Source organism: Puntigrus tetrazona, chromosome 18 (genome assembly GCF_018831695.1).
Source record: "Puntigrus tetrazona isolate hp1 chromosome 18, ASM1883169v1, whole genome shotgun sequence".
NCBI lineage: Eukaryota > Metazoa > Chordata > Actinopteri > Cypriniformes > Cyprinidae > Puntigrus > Puntigrus tetrazona.
Window position 1 is genome coordinate 11,896,914 of NC_056716.1, and position 9,789 is coordinate 11,906,702.

A 9,789-nucleotide genomic window follows, 5' to 3' on the forward strand; every position below is an offset into this window, starting at 1 on the left:
AAGATGCGACATTTACCAGCAGAGTCTTTCTGGCATACAAACAAATCAGGCAAACCTTGACCTCCTGAGTGCATTATTGTCAAAGCATTAAAGTTATTTCAAATCTGTAATTTCTGTCAGACTCTTCTTTCACTGAGCTATGACAGAAAGCTTTGACATTCAGTGTAGCCTGACCTTAATGAGTTGATGTTTTTCCATTTGATGCGCTGACCTGTGGTCACCTCTTCTTCTTGTGGCTGTAGCTGGGTGCTGTTATTACTCCGTCTGCTTGTAAAAACAGCTTCACTGCCTTTTTTTTTTTCAATTTCTCCCATTTTGTCCTGCTTAAAACTTTCTTCATTAATGTAGCAAAATTAGACAAAGTTTCATGTCTCGGGGGAATCTATAAAATCCCTTTCCTAATTAAGTAGTATTAGCAGTAAAGACATCATTGCAAGGTGGCTTTAATTACTTTTTGACATTAATAGCATGAGACCGGATGCAGATTGTTGTTGATGGGCCAAATTTATAAGATAATAAACATTCCATGCATGGGGGCTTTTTTTTTCTTCGGGTTAAATAAAAGCGAGAAGCTCATCGACCGAAATTTTCATTGATGAGGCATCAGCAGTTTTCATTTTATTGACTTTACTGTCTTCACTTCAGAGCCGACATCTGATTAATTTGTTTTTATACTCCAAGGATGCTAATAAGGTCATTGTTGTTTTGAAGATACGACTAGTTTTTGGACGTAATTAAAAAAAACAAAAAAACACTGAAATGACAAGAATCATTTCTGCAGTCAAAAAATCACACAGAAATTTGCATAAACCAAGGTGGTTAAATAAACTAATCAGAAAAAAAAAATATTGTTGGATTTATGTTCCTTAAATAAGCAATCCTTAACACAAGCAATATATGTAGGGTAATAGTGCTGTAATGCTTCACAACTTACATCAAAGGGCTGTGCTGACATCTAGTGGAAAATATGTGTAATACAATTATTATTATGTTTTTATAATTCAGCAACGCATTAATTACATGAGTGGGTAAAATAGCTGCAAAGACATTTATTGTCTTGTTCTTTGAATGCATTTGTTATGAATCAACATATTAGCCTCCTGTTATAAATTTACTTGTGTTTACTCACCAGTCTAAAACTCCTTGTTAAACAAACAGCTATTATCCTAATTTCTTTTTATGGCAGTTCAATGATATTGATGATTTTTGACAATCAGTTAGCACAGCAAACAAATCAAAGTAATTGTGCGTGATGTAATGTAACCTTGTTTCTCATAGGCTTATTCTGACTTGCCTGTTTGTCTATTTATAACAGCTGAAGAGAGGAGAGATATTTACATTCACACAGACCCATTGAAACAAACACAATTCATGCTAACACCGCCAGGGCAAGCAAGGGTAAGTGAGACTGACCTGTATTTATGCACAAGACCTTTAACAATAACAAAGACGTGAAAGTGCATGTTGCTGGTGTCTCTCAGTGAAGAATACTAATTGGGTTTTTGTCATAATAAAAGGTAAAACTGTTAGCTGTTCTGTGTTTGAAGGTGCATGTTTATTATAAACGGTTTCTTTTAAAAGTTCTACTATTTATATGGTCAAAAAGCTCATCTAAGCAAAACGATGTTCGTTTTATTGCCTTATGTGTAAATATTTATTCAGTGCAGTCTGAGAATTGTCTAGTTATGTGGTTTTATGTTGTGTCTATTCCAGAAAGACAAGTCAATAATTGTCTAGACAATAGCAACACTGGAACATTTCCGAGACTTGTTTCCTTTCAGCGTCTATTCCCTTGTCTCATTACAGAGTCTATTTTCAAACTCAAGAAATATCAACAGTCATGGTAAGCTTCGAGTTTCAAAGTAGTCGAGTATTTCTTGCTTTCAAACAAGCAAGTGTTATGTATCACACAATGTAAATACAATAATGGTTGTCTTGTGGGCAACAAATACATGTATTGGATTGTCACATCCAGGGCAAGAATAGGACTACCAGCTCCGGTCTTCATCCACACTGTGAAAAATGTCATAACCAGCACTGCAAGGTTTCTGTAGACATTCCCACATCATGCACCTTCATTTTCTGCCACCTGCAATGCGGAGCCGCTTTCCACCTCTGTAAAGAAGATGAGCATCGTCTTCTCTGCCCCAAGGAAATTGTACCCTGCATCAACTCTGGTTATGGCTGTCCAATGACCATGACTCGTAAAAGACTTGCCCAGCACCTAGAAGTGTGCCCTGCCAGTGTCATCACATGTACTCTGGAATGGAACCGATGGCCTGTGAATGAGGCTGATACCACCTTCTACAAGAATGCCCTCCAGGATCCAAACTGCACAAGTCAGTTGGATCTTGCCATGGCTCTTAGAGATCAGAAACTTCTGTTTAGCTCAATTCAGATGAAGACACTCTTCCCTGAGTTGATAGAGAAGATGGAAGAACCTATACTGCTGGACGGTGCTGTAGGAGGTGTTGATCCAGAGCGAGTCTGCGAGTCTCAGAACTTAAACCCAGAAGTGATGCTGGAGATTAGTTTTAATGGAGAAGAGGTAACCCAAGAACTAACCCAAGAAGAAAGGTTGGCACTGGCTAAGAGTAAAGATGTGGCCTGCTTGGAGAACTACGGGATTTGGGAGAGAATGTTTGCGAAGGAGAAGGAAGGATGCAAGCAAACCGTAAAGAATTTGGAAGATAAAAGTTGTCAGGACAAAGAAGACCCAAAAGTGACCACTCAGAATTCCAATGATGTGGAGATTGCCAGGACAGGTTTAGCCCCTTGGCAAGATGGCGTTCTGGATAGACTTCGTAAAGAGGTCAACGTGGCAGAGTATAATATGTATCTGGTGCACAACGGATGTATGCTTATCAATTTTGGCCAGCTAGCTGCTTGCACACCTAAAGAGAAGGACTTTGTTTATGGGAATTTAGAGCCTATTGAAGTTCAAACCATACACTCTTTTAACGTGCCAAGCAGCTTCAGAGCCAAGCGTAGCAACCTCAAGGATCCATCACAAATGGTTAAGAAGACAGACCAAAATGTGGACACATCTGATTTAGGCATTGCCATTGAAGAGCTCCCAAAGGCGAATGAAGTAGAGACCACACTGCTTTGCAGCCTGGAAAGAGAACTGAAAGGTCATCAGATTTGTGAGACTGTAGGAACCGATGGGTTGTATGTTGACTTCGCCACCCAGACCTATGACTTCCATTCTGCTCCATTCAGAAGTGATGCATCTTTGGCCGATGTTGTCGCAGAACAGCCTCAAAACCTACATGTGCAGATTCAGACCGAATGTGTGACTAGGAGACACAATAAATCCTGCTCAGCCTTTACTTACCTGTGCTGTCATGCCTTCAGGCGTGATGAATACCCCTGGCACTTTAGGAACGTTCATGGAGACATCCAGTCATGTCTTACTGGCTGGTTTTTACAGCGCTGCCCGCTGGCTTACCTTGGTTGCACCTTTAGCCAGAAGCAATTTCGACCATCTAAATATCGTGCTACCATTAGCTATGATACAGATCTTAGCACTTTCATTTTACAACCAAAGCTGGCAGAGTCACTCTACAAAGGAGTAAAAACAGTTAGCAGTGAACGTGAGCGAGCAAGGAATTTAGATTCTCTGAGCAGACTTCCGTTTGAGATCTTACAACACATAGTGAGTTTTCTGGATAGTGTGTCTTTGGGCCGTCTATCTCAGGTTTCCCAGCTAATGAGGGAAGTGTGCAGCACTATTCTTCAGCAGAAGGGCATGGTGTCCCTCAAATGGGAGAAAAAGACATATTCTCATGGTGGGTTCACCTGGAGGGCTCGAAAAAAGGTAAATGTTTTCCTTATATAAAACTGTATAATTATTTATATATTTATTTTTATTTTCCTGTGGGACACAAAATAAGTCATTTTAAGCTACTTTTACAATGCCAGTTCATACTAAGTAAAACTGTTAAGTTACTAAAAAAACACCATAAACCCAGCAAACACAATGTGATGTTGTGTTGCCTTCCCAGCCAATATAAAAGAAGACCACATGATTCATATACATTTAAAAAGCCTTATCAGAGCTTGAGTAACAGTTTTATTATCAATATTGTAATATTCATTTGATTATTCATAATAAGACTCTCATGAGACCAAAAGTCATATGCACAGTCACAGTTGCATCCAAAAAATTCTTCAGTGCTTTCCAGCCCGTATAATTTTATTTCAGGAGCATTAGCTGTATCTGAGGGCACGATAAACATCCTAAGAACGTTGGTGCTCTGTTAACTGTTCTTTGAGGTATGTGGGTCAGAGAGCAGCAGAGGACATACATGGGTCACTTTACCCTCCCTGGCTCCATGTCAGTCAGCTACATGGAAAATTGGCTGTTGGATGACAGGTGGTCACTGTCTTTCTTTGGCCATTGTTTTTGAGGTTGATCTAAGCATTTAACCAGAAGGGGGTGACCTGCATTGATGAAAGCCAATAAGTATAGTGGTCTTGAATAGCAATCACCATAGTGATAGTTAATTTATTATTGTATTGGACTGACTTTATTTAAAAAGATATTTAAAAAAAAAAGAAAATTGCAACAGCATTTGACCACTCTCATCTCCATGTAGGCATGGGAGTTTAGCAATCTGTTCTCTCCAGTGGATAAATGGGTCTTTGAAGACATGCCTCCCATGGCAGAACACCTGAAGGTCTGTCCTTTCTACCAGAAAGAGATCAGAAGTGAACCTGTGGCGTTACCCAGCATGACAGGTCTCCAGGAGAGAAGAGAAGAGTTCCAGACTTTAGTCAGTAGTGTCTTCACTATTGACAAGGCACATGGAGAATAAGAGACGAGTTCAATTTATGCTTTAGTCAGTCTCAAATTAGATTTGTTTTTTTGGGTAAACTGCTCTAGACAGATATTCACTGACCTCTAGTGGCTGAAAAAAATACACTGTATATGTTTTATACGCATGCTTCAAAAAATCAACTTCAAGGGGTCTGTCATCTGAAAATGAAAATTTTGGTTATTTATTCGTGCTCATGTTGTAATAAACCTGTATACATTTATTTCTGCTGAACACAGAAGAAAATTTAGAAAAATGTTAATAACAAAACAGTTGCCAGTAACCAATTACTTCTACAGTAGTGTTTTTGGTCTATCCCGTAGAAGTCAGTGGCTTACATAAACCAGAGAGTAAATGATGACAGAATTTACATTTTTGGGTGAACAATCACTTTAAAATTATGCATTTATATAAGACAACTTGTGAAAAAGTCATAAAGTTCAATCAAAAAAATTTATATCTGTTCATTCTTTCTCCATATATCCCTCAAAGTGACAATCACCCGAAAAAGTTGTCTTCATTCACTTATGAAAACCAGGGAAGTAAAAAGCTTAGAAATGTATGCCTTTGTTACAATACAATGTATATACTTTCCATCCATATTTTCCACCTCTATGGCATGTCTGACATTTCTGGGTTGCGTAGTTTATTGATGACCTCTGACAGCATGCGGTTGCACAGGGCAGCATAGGGGTTCAAGATCACAGCCTGCTGCCGAGCAAACTCACTGCCCAGAGCTGCTGCCTTCTCAAAGTCCACCCGAGCCTCCTCATCACGACCCGACAACCTTAGTAGGAGCCCACGCTGGACCAGAGCCTGGCAGGCTGATCGCCCAACACCACCGCTGAGCGAAACGGCACGCTCCAGATCTTCCACTGCACCTGCAATACATATATAAAGTTCATTGAGAGAACACAAAACTTCTCCACATTTGCACTTTCAAAGTAATTATTATTATTATTTTTATTATTATAACACAGGCTCATTGGGACAACAAAAAAGTGGTACCACTTCTGTAAATATTATGCTGCTCCAGTAAGAGGGGTTTAAAACGTTCGGTTTTATCTGAAACTGATGAACGTAAGTCTGGCAAAGTTGTATGATGTTTGTTGTTGTATGTATCAGTTCTGTATCATGTTTGAAAATAACATTTTTAGGTAACACTTGACCAAAAAATCATTAGTTAACTAAATTAGTTCATATGAATTAAAAATGAACAAAAATTCTGCAACATTTATTTGTTTTAGGCACTGTAACCTAAGGTAACTGTAAGGATCTACTTTTTTATTATTATGTTCTTTTATTTCATTTATTTTAACAATTACAGTTTTACTACAAATACCATGATTAAACTAATTAAACATTGTTAAACATGGTTATTGAAAGAAAATCATGTTCACTATATTGGCTTAATATAGTAAACAGTTGTATTTATATATTATTATTATTATTTATTTATATATTTTTTGTAGTAAAATCGTGTTAATTATACACGTATCCACACATAAAGAGTTTTATGATACAAAGGTCAAAATATTTTGCTTTACAAAAAAGATTTTGAGCTACTGCTGTGCAAGGAAATAGGCTTTGTTCTGCCCCTATCAAGATTTGCGTGAACATCAGTGAAAGTTTTAGGTATTTTAATGTATCTTCATTATGGTTTCTAAAAAAGCAGAAATAAAAGTTTGAAACCTTTCAGCTGATTTCTGGGAGAGAAAGAATACATGTATCACCGTTGGTGTCTCCCTGCATGCGTTTGGTCTGGGCTCGGTTGTTGTAGGCTGAAGCCCTTTGAGGCAGGATCCTGATGGCCTGGTTAAAAAGCTGAAGAGCAGCGGGCAGGTCTCCGGCCTCAGCAGCCGAAACACCCTGCAGTTCCAGATCTTTCACCTGTTTCACCAGCTCTGGATCAAAAACACTGTCTAAAGAAGCAGACATAAAAGGCATACACAAGGAGAACACGTCTTTATAGCATTTGAAATATATCTATCTATCTGTTCATTGCAGTATAACATTAAGTGAATCATCAGATCTAATTGTGATCTTCATCTTACCATCATCTGTCAGCTCATCTTCTTGATTTAATCCAGGGATATCTCCAAAAGGACTGGTAGGATTAAATATGGCCTGTAAAACTGCTCTGTCATGTGCTGATGCCATTTTCCTCTCGACAGCGGACTAGGATCCAAAAATGATGCTTTTTTAAAGTTGCCTACGTTTTATGGGAATAGAGGCGTTCCCTGCATAACTCTTTCCAGCGCTCCGCATTAGCCAATCAGATAAGGGGGTGGAAGCAGGACTTTGAGATGGTCTGTGTTTGATTAAGTCAGCTGTGGGATGTCGAGGATCACGAATGCTGCTCTGTCGAAGTCCTTGTGTGAAGCACAAGGGTATATGTCAAGTTTCCTCACCCTGCTGAAATATCTGATCCAGGAAAGGAAGTATAGTTGAAGGAACTCCAGTGTTATCCTTTCGTTCTCAGCAAACCATTCCCCGACAATGTTGGTTCCTTGGAAGTTGACATTATCCCACATAATTATATCATTTGACAAATCTAGATAAATCTCTTGTGTTCTGGTATTAGGTCTATGTATAGGCCATCTGTCCAGAGTGTTTCCCCCGACTGCGACCCAAGATGCTGGGATACGTTCCAGCATCTTACAAGCCAGAGTAAAAGCGGTTTGGAAAATGAATGGAATGCATGGCTGCATGCAGATTTAAAATTGCGTAGATAATTTGAAGAAATGTTGGTAGTCAAACAGTTGACGCTTAAAAAGAACCCCCCAAAAAATTAATAATAAATACATACATATGCAAATAAATACTATGAAAGGCAATGGCTGCTTCATTACGACATTCTTCATACTACCTTCTTTCGTGTTCAACGTAAGAAAGAATCTCTTACGGGCTCAAAAAAGGTTTATTAAATGACAGAACTTTCATTTTTGGGTGATCTCTTTAAGCATTGTCTACTAGGCCTTCACATGAAGTACTGTAGATGGTGGGTTGTGTTTACTCCCAGAGCCACATGAGGGCAACAGACACCATTCAATTGTTAGTCAGGCCTGAGCACCAGACCTATGCGATATTTTGCACTAAGTGTAAGGTTATATTGCAACAAAATCGTCTAACAGTCCCTGACATGCCTATGTCTGTCCTGACATACCTTCTGCGGGTTAAACAAAGCATAATTTAGTTTCAATTTAGTCATCAGATTTTTTATTTTATTTTATTTTAATGTATATATAAATTAAATAAATGCATTTTGAAAAAGGCCAGGGTTTCCGAGCCATTTGCTGCATCGTACAAATAATACAAAATAGCTGAGGTAATGTCAAGCATAAAACGCAATGCTCAGCAAAACAGCCATATGATCGTGGGTTGCATTCGCGTTACAGACATTAAATCATCACAACCTCTTCTGTATTTATACCCTCCATACAGCTGTACAGTCATAAGCCAGCGATTAACACCGAGCGAATTTAGTGCTTCCACCGAGGGCTATGTAATTTCTCAAGTGTAGATCAATGAAACATTTGAGCTCGGCATGTACGTTCCCTGTATTTATACCTCTGTTCTTTTTGAGAGACGTGGCGAGGAGGGGGTCGTCAGATCGGATCACTCCCTGACCACCTTGTTAAAAAAAAAAAAAAAAACAGATGATGACAAATGAACATGAAACAGAAATCACGTCCCCTTGCCCCTCTACAACTGATCTGCCCAACATCTGCACATCACTCACGCATAAATTAGCATGCATTTACATAGCAAAGGCTCGTCGATTCAATCCCTTATTCAAAGTAGACCAGCTTTTCTCTATTAGAAGCAGAGACTGTTACAATGTGACATGTTTTCAGCTGTGTCAATAAAATAATATGATAAGCATATATATATATATATATATATATATATATATATATATATATATATATATATATATATATATATATATACATATGCTATATATATAGCTTTTTGTAGTATATGTGTAATATACATTATTCACTTTATTTTCTTTATACTTTATCAAAAGCAAGATTTACAGGTAATATGTTATGAACAATGCATTGAAGGATGTAAGACTAAACAAGAAGAATTTACTAGGTTTCTTAATGCATTTTATGATCAAGTCATATCTTAAGACACAAAAAGATCGGTTTGTTTGTGGAAAAAACTTAACAGCATTTATATAATTTGTACATTTTTACCTTAGCCTCAACATGTTTTGGCACACGCTAGATATCGCGATGCTATCGATGTTATCGCCACGATGCTAGATAAGGAGAATATATAAATAACGTTACTGTTCAGTTTCTCGCATAAACCACCTGCCGTCAATGGTTGAAACTGAATTTTACAAGCGAAGAGGATACTTGTATTCATTGAACATATGGGTGTATATATATATATATACATATGTATATATGTATATACATATGTATATGTGTGTGTGTGTGTGTGTGTGTGTGTGTGTTTCCTTAATTGCTTTAATTGGTGTACTGTTTACATGCTGTGTGTGGAATAAACAGGATATCATGTTTTTTTTTTCTGCAGTATTGATGGAAAAGTTCAAATCACTTTTTGATGTCTGAGACTTACATGCCTACAAGTCCGCTGGAGCAAAAAGTTGTGACAACTGGCTTAATTCCCCCTACTACATGCATAAGCTGCATATAAAACGACTAAAGATGCCACTTTTTAATCTCCTGTATTTCTCAGCCCAGCGTGACAAACTGAAAACACAAACGAGCTCCTGCAAGGACAATGACGATTCATTTATGCATTAACCTAATATTAGCAGCACTGAACATGCAACGCAGCTGGTGGCAGGATTAAATCGTATTATGGTTGAAAGTAATTACTTGATAGAGAGTGAGATTCACAGTGTACACTAGGAGAAATGTGTAACCGGAAACATCCATGGCTCAAATGATATTAAAATTGAATATAAAATGAGGATGGAAACTCA

The 9,789-nt window shown here is 38.0% G+C and overlaps 2 protein-coding genes across 3 annotated transcripts; one reads left to right on the plus strand and one right to left on the minus strand.

Moving 5' to 3' along the window:
* Nucleotides 1-1,345: 1,345 nt before the first annotated feature.
* LOC122323085 (F-box only protein 40) lies at nucleotides 1,346-5,043 on the plus strand. 2 transcript variants are annotated; one of them, XM_043216739.1, is made up of 4 exons: nucleotides 1,346-1,398; nucleotides 1,807-1,843; nucleotides 1,976-3,820; nucleotides 4,602-5,043. In XM_043216739.1, exons 2-4 carry the CDS (start codon nucleotides 1,841-1,843, stop codon nucleotides 4,818-4,820), a joined length of 2,067 nt encoding a protein of 688 aa, XP_043072674.1. In that variant the 5' UTR covers nucleotides 1,346-1,398; nucleotides 1,807-1,840; the 3' UTR covers nucleotides 4,821-5,043. The 2 variants fall into 2 exon arrangements, with proteins under 2 accessions (XP_043072674.1, XP_043072675.1); XM_043216740.1 differs by having other exon boundaries at nucleotides 1,348-1,398; nucleotides 1,714-1,843.
* ttc36 (tetratricopeptide repeat domain 36) lies at nucleotides 4,983-7,034 on the minus strand. Its single transcript, XM_043216741.1, has 3 exons — nucleotides 6,875-7,034; nucleotides 6,554-6,742; nucleotides 4,983-5,701 (listed from the first exon to the last, which is right to left on the minus strand). Exons 1-3 carry the CDS (start codon nucleotides 6,978-6,980, stop codon nucleotides 5,433-5,435), a joined length of 564 nt encoding a protein of 187 aa, XP_043072676.1. The 5' UTR covers nucleotides 6,981-7,034; the 3' UTR covers nucleotides 4,983-5,432.
* Nucleotides 7,035-9,789: the final 2,755 nt, after the last annotated feature.